Source organism: Onychomys torridus, chromosome 18 (genome assembly GCF_903995425.1).
Source record: "Onychomys torridus chromosome 18, mOncTor1.1, whole genome shotgun sequence".
Classification (NCBI taxonomy): Eukaryota; Metazoa; Chordata; class Mammalia; order Rodentia; family Cricetidae; genus Onychomys; species Onychomys torridus.
In genome coordinates, this window is record NC_050460.1 from 16,393,496 (window position 1) to 16,408,198 (window position 14,703).

The 14,703-nt window shown below is 46.3% G+C and overlaps 1 protein-coding gene and 1 non-coding gene across 2 annotated transcripts in view; both read right to left on the reverse strand.

Annotated features, from left to right (window-relative positions):
* Positions 1–14,703, reverse strand: part of Tram2 (translocation associated membrane protein 2) — a 69,301-nt gene that overhangs the window by 27,651 nt on the left and 26,947 nt on the right. The window contains exon 2 of the mRNA XM_036168508.1: positions 3,308–3,371. Coding sequence (XP_036024401.1) covers positions 3,308–3,371 — 64 coding nt within the window. The remainder of the gene's footprint in view (positions 1–3,307; positions 3,372–14,703) is intronic.
* Trnaa-agc lies at positions 3,799–3,873 on the reverse strand. Its single transcript has one exon. It is a non-coding gene; the product is annotated as a tRNA-Ala (tRNA).

The window sequence follows — 14,703 nt, forward strand, 5'->3', positions numbered from 1 at the left end:
ACACATACCTTTAATCCCAGTACCAACCATAGAGACCTGGAGGTTTGTACAGACAGGCAGTGACAAGGAAGTGAGTTAGCTGGGCTAAGAGCCAATGAGAGGGCAGAACAGCAAGGCAATAAAAGCCTGGGTAGACAGGAAGTGGTGGCATTTGGAAGCTACAGAGTGGGTGAGGTAAGGCTGGTTGGTGGCTCTCACTGGTTGGTGGCTCTCACTATTTCCCTGATCTCTATGGCTTTCACCCCTATATTTGGCTCTGTGTTTTTTATTTAATAAGACTGCTTAGAAAATTGGCTACAGAAACCCTGGCTTGAAAAAACATTTTTTAATTAAAAAAATTAAATAAAACAAGACAATTTTGAATCTATATTTAAACTTACATAAGTGTGTGTGAGTGTGTGTGTGTGTGTGTGTTTGTGTGTGTGTGTGTGTGTGTGTGTGTGTGTGTGTGTGTGTGTCTTATGAAAGTAGAAAGAAGGAAGTAATGTAACACCTGTTCCAGGAAAGCAAAGGGAGTCTGTGTCGAGAAGGGAGGGGACCAAGAAAAGGAAGGCATGGTGTGAGGGAAGGCCATGGGAGAGGGGTGAGTAAGGACAAAGCGTAATAACACAAATATATGATGACGCTAATGAAACCCATCATTAAAAAATAATATGGCTGGAGAGATGGCTCTGGGATTAAAAGCATGGGTGACTCTCCAGAGGACCCAGGCTGGATTCCCAGGAACCACATGGTAGCTCACAACTGTCTGTAACTCCTGTTATGTAATGCTTGTGTAAATGCATTTGGGGGGGGGGATGTATTTAAATTTTAAGCCAGTACCCAAAGGTTAAATAATATATGATTCTATGACTCAGTGTGGCGACTCACCTGTATTCTTAGCACCTGAAAGCTGAGGCAAAGGATTTCCTTGAGTTCAAGGCCAGCCTGGCTTAATATTGTGTAAGACCTTGTCACAAAAATCTAAACACACACACACACACACACACACACACACACACACACACACACTTCTATGCACATGAAGTACCTATTGCAACAAATTCATAGAGAAAAGAATGATGGAGTCATTGTTTAATAACTAAAAGTTCAGTTCTGCATGATGAAAAGAATTCTTGATATGGAAAGTAACACAATGTGAATGTACTTAATACAATACACATTTAAAAATGGATGCAATAAGAAATTTGGGGCTAGGTAGGGTGGAACATGTCCAGCTACTAGGGAAAAACTATGATGCCCAGCTATTTTACCACACTTTAAAAACTAAATATTTAAACTGCTCACTTGTAAGTACAATTGGTTCTATGTGTTTCTCACAACTGACAGATGATGGGACTGAAAGAAGCCTGACATTGATCTTGGACCACGCAGCACTGAGCAACAAAATTCATTATGCTCACCAGCACGAGAGTGTGCACTGGAATGCGCACGTGTCTGGCCATAGCATTTCCTGGTTCCCCAGGCTGAGAGAGGCTTTCAAGTTTCTCTTCCCATAGCAAAGAACGTTCTTCCTCTCTTACCATGATCTCTCAGTTTGACTCTCCAAAAAAAGGAACTATTACATATTCAGAAGCAAGGATGCTCTCAGTGTCTGGTTACATTGGCTGCAGGGATGAACTCAGGCAAAATTCATGGCTACACCTTTATGGGCCAAAGAGTCATGCATTTACACCCTCGTCCCTCCCCCGCCCAATCTTTGAGGTATGCCTGTTGGAGCCAGATAAACGACCCTTACACAAAAGTCAAGACCGTTCACCTACCTCTCTACTACCAAATGATGAGAGAAGAACTTCACTGGGCAAGCAAAACTTCCTTCTTCCTTCATCAAGGGGGCCTTACTATTTTACAGCAGAGTGGGACTGAAACCTGATTCCTAGGCTGAGACCCCAGAACCCTAAGGCTGTGGAAACATGGTCTAAACGTTGAACCTGACGAGCAGATGACTTGTTTCTGTTGACTTTCCAGCATTTTTTTAAACTTTCTGTGGCATTTACAAAATTAGCTGCCAACATTTAAAAAGCAAGGTGTTTACACTCAGGAAGAAATATTTTCTGATTCTCTTGGGAATAAAAATTATCTCAAGAGATACAACTTCAGCTATTCTGATGAACTAAATTGATTGTCTACTTGAATGGATTGAGAAATGCCTGGAGATTAGGAGAGCATGGCTCTGGTGTGTCGGTCTGGTGTCAGAACCTGAAGACTATTCAAATGATGAACCCTTGATACAGTCATAATGCGATGGTAACACTGGAAAATGGCAAGATGAGCAGGAGCTTTCCTGGAAGAAGTAGGTTCTTGGGTGTGCACCCTTGCAGGAATCTTGCCTCAGTCCCCTTCCTGTATTTGTTAGCATTCAGACCCACTTCTTGGAATCCTGGCCAATAAGCAGATAAAATACCTTGGCCTGCCCAGCATCCTGAGGTCATCCTACGTTCTATACCCTTTAAGTTCTCATTCTCATTCTCTCTCTCTGTCTTTCTCTCTCTTCCCCCTCTAGCCAAAGGGTAGCATGCACGTCCCCACTCCTCTCCCTACCTCCCCCCTCTCTTTTCCTCCCTTCTTCCCCCTCTCATCCCCAAAAAACTCTCCACTGAGTGCTGTTTGCCTGGCATCTCTGTCTCTCACCCACTGTGGGGCACCTTGGCTCCACCCACCAAGGCCTCTCTCTGCACAATATCACAACAGTAGTCGACCCTTTCTCTGCTTCCTTTATGCCATGAGCTGAAGAGTTCTTCTCGGCCACATGCTTCTGCCACCATTATGGCTCAGGTACACCGAACCACGAAGCCACAACAGGAACCCTCTGAAGCCGTGAGCTCAAACATACCTTTCATCCCTGAGGTTGTTTTTGTCAGGTATTTGGTCACAGTGATGATAAACAGTGACTGTACAGGCACTCTGGGTTTACAGCAACCTCTGGGCCAATGACTGGTTGGAAGCAAGCAGCAGCTATCATTTTAGGATGGGCCCATGCTCTCCCTGCTCTGCTCCCGTGTGGCCCTGCTACTCCTTGAGTGGGAGCCCCATAACTGGAGTGGAAGCTGCTAGTGAAGACCATGAGGTACTTGGAACCATGACAGCTAGGCTTTCTGCTGTTCTTGCAAAGACTAGATACAGGTCAGCTTGTGATGTGACAATTATGGTCAGTGGCCTTTCATGAAATGGCCCTGTGAGAAGACATGGTTTACTACTAATCCGAGAGAGAGTATCTAAAAGTTCCCAGGTATAAAGCAAAAGAGAAGTTTCTCCCATCTTCAGGGTTAAGAAGACCAGGAGAGGTAAAGAGCAGTGTTTTTCTTACCTGCTGTAGGCACACTAATATTATACTGAGGTAAAATAAATAGGAAGGCAGTCTTGGCTGTGACCTGGAAAACAAAGGAGAAAAGTTCCTGTTTACTTTCATGGCCACATCAAAAGGAACAGGAAGAGGCTGCTCCCTGCCCTGGGGCTCATCCTTTATATCAGTATTCCCACTCCAGGATGCAGGGTTCTTACCTACCCCACAGCTAGCACCAGTTCTGATCCGCTCCTCCTAGTACCTGCACGAAAAAGCAAAGCCATCCTGGGCCCCAAATAATGGCTACACTTGTGTTCACTGTAGGCGGAATGAAGCAAGCTCTACCGACAACGGGCAGTCCAGACCGTTCCGCCATTCACTGGTTCGTGTATTGATTTAGTTCTGGGCACCCAGCTCTGTGGAAGGTCACAGCTTTTAACAGCTCTGAAGCCGACTTCCCAGACATTTCAGTTGCCTGCACACTGGGCAGCCCTGATTTTTTGTTTGTTTGTTTTTGTTTGAGCTGAGGATCGAACTCAGGGCCTTGTGCTTGCTAGGCAAGCGCTCTACCACTGAGCTAAATCCCCAACCCCCCCTGATGTTTTAAACTCAAGCTTCATAAACAGTGGATTCCAGCTGTTTGTTTCACATCTACCCTCCTATTGAACAGGGAAAGGACCTCTCAAACCCCACAATACTGGTTTGTTATTTTTGAAAGCTATCTTTATATGACTGTGGTCCCAATCTGGTTACGAATAGTCAAATCCGTACTTGGGACCGTTTACAGCAGGGGTGAGATGACCAACTGTGGAGGTTTGAAGTGGAGATGCAGATGTAGCTACAAGGAAGTCATTCCGCACCCAGAACCAAATCCCTTGTCTATAAAGTCATGGATATGTACCGTTCCTCAGCTGCATGCTACAGACTGGAGTAGCAATGTTCTCTCTCTCTCTCTCTCTCTCTCTCTCTCTCTCTCTCTCTCTCTCTCGGCATTGTTTCAAATTCCACAGATGTACAGTCAGGACCACAAAGCACTCTGCAAGACTCGCACAGGGTCAGGGGAGGAGAAGCCACTTCCCCAGAGGTTCTGAAGATACTTCCTCAGCCAGGGGTTACAGGTTATCCTCCAAAGTAGAGGGCAGAAAGTTGTGTGCACAGTGTGGGGCGGGGGAGGTGGGGGATACACCAGGCCACAGTCAAATCAGTGTGGAAACAGGTGAAGGATGGCTTCACGTCAGGGATGGGTGACTATTCTTAGCTTATCCTACAGAGTCAACCTTCTCCTTTAAGGAGAAAAGGACTCGTTACTGTATAGTTAGGTATCATTTACTTCTTATAGGTAGCTATGTCCAAAGTCTTTGTACATCTGTGTTCATACCCTATACGTGCTCTATCAAGTTAGTAGGGAAAGAACAAATAAGATCAGGCATGAGAAGGTGCTCTTCCCCACCCCCACCCCCACCCCCACCACTGAAACTGATTCTTGGTCCTTAAGACCTTGTTCTACATTCCTGACCTCCTTCCAGTCCAAGTGCCTGCTTTTTCCTTACAATAATGAGCTTGGCTCAAGCCCAAAGACTCTACTCATAGACTTCTCTTCTGCTACTCCCCACAACTTGTCAGTATCTGTCTCTTTCATCCTTCATCCATCATGCTTCCCCTCAACTGTGACTCTCTGCAGGGCCTTTGGCTACTCCTAGAGAAGACCACTCCCTTATAAGCAGCAGCACCCATATTATACTCTGCTCTGCTATCAATTCACACAGAGGGCCATGACCTCCTGGAAGGCAGGGATCCTGTCATCTGTTTTCACCGCATGCCTCCCAAATAGTGAGTGCTCAGGTTCAGCTCACTGACCAAGACAAGAATGAAATGCACTCTGCTTCATTTAACCACAGGTCCCCAATCTCTAGCAGAAACTGCCCTCTGTCACCAATGGCCTTTTCCTTAGGACCCATCCAACTCTGAGTTCCCCCTCTCCTGGCTTGTATCTCCTGAGTGGGGCTGGTGAGTATGCTGGTCAGTGCCACAGGTCTTCTACTGTGGTTTCTGTTGTCTGTCCCTGGAGGAGCTGGGGTCTACAGTGGGGTGAGCCCCCAGAGGACCTCTTTAAATTGGACAGCATCCACTGTTCAGCCATGTCTATGCCAGAGCTCCTGAAAGAACTTGAAATTTGTCCTATATCCAGACCATACCCCCAGGCAACTACACTAGACCCTCACAGTTGGCTGGCTCATCATCATTTAGTCCAGCTCCCACAGCATTCTAACACGCAGCCAAGTCTGGGAGCCATTACACTTAAAACAAACAAACAAGACAAGACAAATAAATAAAGCGCAGGAAGTAGGCATCTGGACTGGGAATTACATACATTTTTGCTCTAGCCCTGCATATGCAGTCAATTTTCATTCACAGCAGTTCTATGGAACCGTGGCAAACACATAACTCTGAAACACTGCGTCCAAGAGAAATACAGAATTGGGTTACTACAAACCAATCACCTTTCACCGGGAGATCAACACACAACCTTGCTCTGTGCCTGCTTCTAAAGGCCATCTTAGTTAATACATACTTAATACAGACTGTTGGTTCATTACCACTGAACTCATGGTCAACAGCAGTGTAGCTCATGCCCAAAGGAGGCAACTGAGGGCATACAGTTTCTCCCTAAGGCACACTTCTCCTTCTTAAGATTAGAAAAACATAGCATCTCAGGAAAATACTTAGGGGCCATCACAAAGAATAAAATCCCACAAACATTACACAATGCAAAACTACGGCCCTAAATAGACATCAAAAAGGATGATTTATTTACAGTATGAGAGCTGAAACAGGAAAGCAAGCCTAGTTTCATCTGAGCTGGCATTAAGGTTTTGCACCTGTGCACACACCTGTGGAGAGCCAACTATGAATGTGGAGGTTACAGGCAAATTTTAGTCAATTAAGGGGACTCACCAAGATGAAATCTACAATCAGTGATGGATGAACATATCAGGACAAACCTGAATTTCAATTCTATTTGGGCCAAGATTTGTTTCTTTGTTTGGTGTCAATGTGTGTGTGTGTGTGCCCACACATGCACAGGCACTCACATGGAGGTCAGAGGACAACTTTTCAGGAGTTAGGTCTTACCTAGCACCTTGTTTATAACTCGGTCCCTCTTGTTGTTTCTGCATCTACTGCATATGTGCACTCAGAGCTGATTCTCTTGTTTCCTCTTCTATCACCCCATAAGAGTGCTAGGATTACAGATGTGAGCCACCAAATCCAGCTGTTATACTCTGGGTTGCAGGGCTCAAGCTCAGGTCATCAGGCATGTACAGCAAGTGTTTGATACCTGCTGGTGTCTCATGGGTCAGCAAGTTCTTTTTAATCGGCCCCTGGTTAACATCACCAAATTTAAGTTCTAGAAGAATGAAGAACTTACTTGCCTTGATAACCTCTAACTCACAAGGGCAAGAGGACAGAGCTGGGTGGGTAACACATGCTCATCACATGATGCTCCTCCCAGGGACACAGCCATCCCGCAGGAGAGCGATCTAATCTGCAGCCCATCACTTGCTCACAGTTATGTTTCTGTACAACTGTTTTCTCTCACTGTGTCCACCCCAGGGCTGCCCATGCAGTAGGTGTCTCATAAATGCCCACTTGATGAACTCATACTGTAAGCAACCGAAGTAGTCAGTAACCACAGATAAATGTCTAACACATGTTTTCTGAATGTAAGTCCAAGAGAACAGAATTAAGGCAAAAATACCAGACTCCAGTACTTTTCCATACCTGCCCTCCGGATTGTGGCAGTAGAAACAAACTCTAAACCATGCTTGTTCCCATGTTAGTGTGTCCCAGATGCCAGTTTCCCTGTTTCACATGAAAAGAAATTACACTCTGGACACAGAGAGACAGGGTGGGTGGCTTTCTACCGCCCAGTGGGCAAACCAGGCAATCATTAACTTGGGATTTTATAAATTTGCCCCCAAAAACAACTTTAGTAGGCACACAACACAGCTCTTAGCAGAATCCTAACAAAAACTAGAATACTAAAACCAAACCCAAAGACATCACATGTCAGAAGCTTAAAGGGAAGGACGAGAGAATGAGGCTGATCACAGAAGCGCATCCCGAGAGGTACTACCCATCATCTCAACCTGGCCGGGAGTTTGGAGTCTAAACTCCTTCCTGGATGTCTGAAAGAAGAAAATACGATCAACTACTGAGTCCACCGCATCCATTAAAGGAAGGGAGCAGGGGAGAGGGGACATGAGGTGGGTAAGGGAGTAGTAGCAGCATTAGCCACAAAGGGTAACACCACTTGTCTCTCATAAAGACACCTCTGATTGCTTTCAAAAGCCCTTTGGCACCCCAAATCTTCATCCCATCACTCTCCTGACCTGAGGTCAGGGACCAAACAACTAACAAGCCCCTCTGTGTAATGCGGGGTTCACGTAGCACAGAGGCTGAGAAACAGGGGCCTATTAAAAATGTCACTCCAATTATTTCTCATCCCTCTAAGGCTGTTTATAGGAAACAAAATTGAGTTTAATAGCATATTAAACGCCAAGCTCAGTAGGTGAAAGGTTAAAAGTGACAGTGTGCTAATAATATACTAATGCAAATGGAAAGCACTAAATTACATGGGAGGGGCTCTCTCCCCACACACACACAAAGAGAAAGAGAGAGCTTTATTACAATTTTAACTGGAACATGGTGTACAACACAAAGCCAGAGATGTCGAGTGTGTTCACACAGCCATAACAAAGCCAAAATCATTCCACATGCCATGTTCTATTAGAGGCACACGGACCTGAGCTCTTGGATACAAAGATACTAAGAATGCTCGGGAGATTGCTGCTTCCATGAGGCACTCAGGATGGAGAGTCCAGTCCCAGGCCTTCTGTGGACCAGCGAGGGGCCCTTGGGTAAGGTATGTCACTTCTGTGGACTCCTTTCCCCAGTACCAACAACAACAATGAGAACAGATGCTATCAAGTGCCGGCTTAGTGCCAGGCACGATTCTAATGATCAAGTGTAATTCCTTCAATGGCCCTGGAAGGACCGACACTGTTACAGACATGGAAATGATCAGGCCCACGGAGATGGCTGAAATGAAGGCCTGTGGAGAACTCTGTTCAAGTTCACAGAGCTGTCACTCTTGAGCCCATCTGACCTTCAATGCCCAAACCGCAGCCGAACTGAAGTGTCTAAATCTTCAATTTAAAGCACAGTGCTGCTCCTCTCCCTCTGAAAACGGAAGTCTGGGTGTCCTCCCTGCCTCACAGAGTAAAGTCAATGTCCTGTCCCAAGCATGGGCACACCAGGGCTTCAAAACGCACCATCCCTTTCACTGCAAGCTGATGGGAGTCACCAAAGAAAGAAGCAAAGAACTAAGGAAAAGGACCACATTGTTGGCTCCTTCACTTCAGCTAATTCTGATGTTCTCTCCACAGACACATCAGCATAATGATTCTTGCAAGGGGCTGCATGGGTCCATGCCTGGGGCAAGAGGAATGCACTGTTTCGAAAGTGCTGTGAACCACTGGTGTCCTGCCCAAGCTTGGCCCCATCACAGGAAGTCAAATGATTCCGGCAAGCTGTCCTGAAATTGGTTTCACATCTTTCTGCTAAGGTGGTAATAGGAAAACTTCAGTCAGACAGGAAAACACTGGAAAATTACACTCAAGTGGTGAGGAGGAGATGTAAGGGGGGCATTCTATAGCCTTCTTTTCTGGAGTGCCCCAAGCTTCTGCTTCCTGCAGAGAACCTGGCGGGTCTACCATCACCTTCATGCACAATGGTCATGGCAGGGCACCGTGTCTGAGGCCTTCAATTCCCTGCAGCTCGGCAGAAGACAGACTGCTGGGACAAACATGCTTTTCACTCTGGCACTCTGCAAACCTCCATTCTGGATGACCGGAAAGGGGTGAGTGGCTGAGACCCAGAGGACACAGTTCTGACAGTACCTTTCTGTGTAGCTTGTGAGCAACATCTGGGGATTCTGGTTCCTTGGCTGAAAGGCTGCCTTGAAACGAGAATGGGGCGAAGCCAAACAGACAGACCCCACAGGTTCTCTAGAACCCGTGCTCACAATGCTGAACAGAAAAGCTGTTACCAGTCATGGAGCCGTAGACCAAGGCTCGATGGTGTAGGTGTGTGGGAAACTATGATAACGTTATGCTACTCTGATTATATCCACCACGCCAAAGTCTAAACTATCTGAGGATAAAAAGGAATTTATACCGGAGCACAGGGAGAGGTATTTGGTTGGCGGCTTCAGGAGCTAGCTATGTAGCTGAGGCTGGCCTCAGCGGCCTTGAACCCACCATCCTCCTGCCTTGGTCTCTGGAATGCTGACATTACAGGAGTATGCCATCACTCCTGCCTTATGCTGAGCTTTTAATGCTTTTTAACTCTTTTCTCTTTTATGTAAGCGTTTTGTCTACATGGATGTATGTGTACCATGTATATGCCTGTTGCCTGCAGAAACCAGAAGAGGACACCAGACCCTCTGAAACTGCAGTTACATATGGTTGTGAGCTGCCATGTGGGTGCTGGGATCCAAACCTGGGTCCTCTGCAAGCACCGAAAAGCTCATAACCACTGAGCCATCTCTCTAGCCCTTTGAATATCTTTAAAAAGGGGCTTAAGAAAAAGGTATCTAGATTGTTCAAACTTGCTGTTTACACCCACTATTTTACATGCTATCAAGTGTGCAGTAGCTGAGGGATTGGCTTGTCCATTTCCTTTATATCTACAACATATAACCTTCAGAGAATTATGTTTTTGTGCAATCTCAAAGCACTTTCAGGAAATAGTGCAATCCTTCCCTAAAAGTGCTTGCATTTTACATGCATGTTATATGCTTACATGCTTATATGTGCATGTAACAGCAATTGATGATAAAGCTTTGTGCTTTATCCTCATGGTACTAAACATTGTAAAAACTACAGTTAAAACAACATTGATACACTGGTGTGGTGCTTCGTTTTCCATCTAAAAAACAAGTCTAAAAATGTTACTTCTCTCTCTCTCTCTCTCTCTCTCTCTCTCTCTCTCTCTCTCTGTCTGTGTGTGTGTGTGTGTGTGTGTGTAACTAGAACATTTCAGATAGGTCTGAAACAGCCAGCCAGTCATTGATTGCTGGTAAGTGTTATGACTGGATGCCAGGTAAAAACATCTCAAGGAATGTTTGGCATTGCCCGGAATTTGGGGAAATAAAAGGACAATTCACTTCACAGGGTCCATGGACCCAGTGCAGCAGAAGGGAGGCAAGGTCAGGTGCATTTGCCTTTTGTTTGCTTATTTGCACATTTCTAGGAAGACACAGGTCCTTGGTGATCTACCTCAACAGTTTGCCATCTGGGAACCCTCCTACTCAGCATGTTGACCCCCGTGTTTTGGCATATGGACTGGAGCTTGCTGGGAAAATGAGCCTTGAGTTCACAGAGTCAGAGCTAAGGGAAGCTGGGGGTGGGATGGGGGACAATAAACCAGCCTTCCAGCAGGGACAAGATCATTCTCACAGGAAGTCTCAGGATTCCCCTAGATCAGTGGTTCTTAACCTGTGGATCTCTATCCCCTTGAGGGTCAAACGACCCTATCACAGGGGTCACCTAGGACCACCAGAAAACACAGATATTTACATTATAATTCATAACAGTAGCAAAATTATAGTTATGAAGTAGCAATGAAAATAATTTTTATAGTTGGGGGTTACTATAACATGAGAAACAGTATTAAAGGGCTGCAGCATTAAGAAGGTTGAGTACTACTGCCCTAGATGTTTGTGTAAGGGTCTGCAGAAGAAGGGGTTCACCTCTATCATGTTTAAATATGAAGCTTTTCAATTGCTAAGCACAGGGCTCCTCCATGGAGGGCTAAGAACTGGTAAGAGAATAAGCAATGGGTGCATGGAGTTAGAAGACACAGTAGTCAGCCCAGGAGTCCTGCTCTGCCCTGTTGAGTCTTGCTCTGAATCACCTTTATCTCTCACAGACCATCCAGCACCAACAGAAGAAGCATCTCAACATCTGGGTGAGCATGAACCCATTTTTGCTTGAGTTTGCAACGTCCTACCCAGAATTGTCTTCATAAGGGCACCTTACAGGCAAAGCTTAATGGTGATTATTCTCTCTCTCTCTCTCTCTCTCTCTCTCTCTCTCTCTCACACTCACACACACACACACACACACACAAACCAAAAAACAAAACAAAACAACAACAAAAAATACTTAAACCAAAGCCACGAAGGTTAATGAGAAACATCTAGCATTCAAGCATCCCTGTGTGCAAATAAATACCAGATACGCATCATCCCTTCAAGATACAGTGACTTAGTCATTGTTCTATTGCTGTGAAGAGACACCATGACCATAGCAAATCTTACAGAAAAAAAACATTTAACTGGGGGCTCACTTTCAATTTCAGAGGTTTAGTCCATTAGCATCATTGGCAGGGAGCATGGCAGACATGCTGGATAAGTAGTTGAGAGCTACATCCAGATCTGCAGGCAGAGAAAGAGAGACTGGGCCTGACGTGAGCTTTTGAAAGCCTCAAAACTCTACTCCTGATGACACACTTCCTTCAACAAGGCCACACCTCCTAATCTTTCTAATCCTTTCGATCATCCCTGGTGACTGAGCATTCAAATATAGGAACCTACGGGGCCATTCTTAGTTAAACCACCACAAACAGAGAAGAAAAGGCACCAAGGAAGGCAAGATCTCCCAGATGATGAATGGAAGCACAACTCTAGCACCAGAGGCATGGCCTCAGGAAGACACGACCCACACCCACCCACAAGCCAGAGTCACCCTTCAGCCCTAGTCAAGGTATGAAGTCTGAGCAAATGTCGATGTTAGATTAAACACCATATTTCAGCTGGGCACGGTGGTTCACATTATAGTACTGGATGGCAGAGGAAAGAGGAAAGCTGAGAGTTCAAGCCAGCCTGGTCAGTGTGAGTGCTGAGCTAACCTAAACTATAAAGGGAGACCCTGTTTCAACCCCACCTCTGAATTATAATTCTTTAAAGTGCCACACTTTGCTATTTACATTATTATGAAATTTCAGTATTCTAATTTGAATGAGATGTTCTAAATGATACTGAAAAAGGCCTGAAGCTATTGCTAAGTGTTAGGGGACCTGCCCGGCACGTGCAAAGGCCCTGGGTCCCAGCCCCAGTGTCACAAAACAATAAGAGTGACAAAAACCAACGCCTGCCCAGACTTGGTGCTTCCTCTCAGGCAGGCTGGGCCCGTTCCCATCACAGCCCTCTGTGTCCCAGCACGGGACTCCAAGTAGCAAGCAGGAAAACCCGCACGGCCAAGGGGAGGCTGGACCTCACCTGAACTCAACAAGGGGCATCAAGTTTTCTCAGCCAGGGTTCAGTGTGCACCCCCACCCCCACCCTCCCACCCCCCACCCCACCCCACCCCCGCTTGCTGATAAATCCAGCCTTAAGCAAGCAAGGTCTAGGACAGGAAGCCAGGTACCCTCCCTAGCATCCATCGGGGCCATCTAGCAACTCTATTCCGAAGAGATACAAGAAGACACAGGAACTTGGAAGCGACCACATACTGGGAGGGATGGCACAGGTGACAGACACGGGACAGCAGTAGGTGACTTGAAAGAGAGCTGTCAGCAGCGTTGTTTGGGCCTGGTGCAGAAGTGACACAGACATGTATGTATGAATAAAGCACGCTCACTGTGGTAACAGTCACTCAGTGTGCTAGGGATGGAGGAGACAAAAGGCCAAAATGGTCCTGGAAGCCAAGAAGATAAAGTTCTAAGGAGTCCACTGGGCACATGCAGAAAGCACTGGGCAATCCTGGACTGTAGGGGGAGCTACATGAGGGCAGGGCCCTTTCCGTGGTCTCCCAGAAGCTAGGTCACTGGTTACCTTCCTTGCAGAGTCAAAAGCTGGCCTTGAGGAGAGGCCAGGGGCCGGTGCACCGGCTGTGGACTGCTTGTCTGCCAAGGAAAGCAAAGGACGGCTAACGAAGGGGTAGAAGGATGCCCGAGCCTGTGGGGGGTGGGAGGTGGGGGGTGGGGAAGGCCATGAAGAAGAAAGACACAGGGAGACAGGAAAACTGCAGGGGAAACCTGGGAGTCAGAGGTACAGCAGGAAAGAGATGCCAAGGGGGAACACCGCTCCCGGAAACTTCTGTCTCCTCAAACCCCAGGGCCCTAGGAACCTTCCACAGTCCAGCCACTTGTCTCTGTACATACTCTAGACATGGGCGATGCTCTATAAACCTTCTTAGGTAACCAACCGAGCTGATGAAGAACAAGAGGAGAGGAGAGGGGCAAATGCCAGACTGAGGCATCCCTTCAGGTTACCCCGACAAAGGGCCCAAGAACTTTCATGTGTTTGGGGATGGGGGGCTGTTGTTGTTTTTATTTAATGTTTTGTTTTGAACTCACATGCAACTGTCACTCTTCACAGCCTTGACTTCACTTTCTCATGAGGATAAGTTTGTTCTGTGAGTTCCCAGGAGGACAGTTAGTTGCTAGGGTGCCTCAAAGTCTCCAGCCAGAATTCCAGCCTCCTATGGGTCCATCTGCCTTTATCTCTTGACTGACTGATGGGTTTGCAGTCAGAGCCAGCACATACACAGATAAGCTCCCTGTGAGTCACTACAGAGCAGGGCCACCTCCTTGTTCTCCATCTTACAACAGCCAGGTCAGTTTTCTAATCAGATACATCCAAGAAAGCATCAGTGTGTGTTTACACAAACATGAATGTATACATGTATAAAGCTCAATGGTAATGTTCTTTTCAACCCTTACATAGTATTAGACTCATTTCTAGGCTCCAGATAAATGAAGTCTTTAAAAAAAAATAAAATAAAATAAAGATCCTAGCACTCAGGATGCTGAGGCAGGAGGATCACAGCTAGTCTGAGCCAGCTGAACCAGCCAGTGATACATAATCAGTTCCAGGCCAGCCTCAGCTATAGTGTGAGACTGTGTCAACACACACACACACACTATACAGATTAAATCAATCTTTCACTCAGTATTGTTGAGCACACGATCTGTGTAAGACACCAAGCTAGAGAGGTTCATATAAATGACATGATCCCTCCCTTCCCTTAAAAGTCCAGGGCCCCAAATCAGGAGCTGGGTTATCAATCTAACTTAACACCCTTGGAGATGGAGCTTGTCAAGCAAACCACATTGTTCTGAGCATTTGAGACAACCAGTTGAGACCCAAACCCTTCCCAGCCCTGCCTCACTCCTAAGCCTGAGAGGAAGTGCAACACTGACATTTGAATGGGTAAGACTAAGGGTGGCAGACGCCGTCCTACACACAAGATCGCCTGTTTCACCTCCAGACCTCCAGCTCTACCAGGTGCTGTGTTGTGATCACTTGCTCTTACTATGTGCAGGGTTGCTCTGAACTCCCACAGAAATCGCTC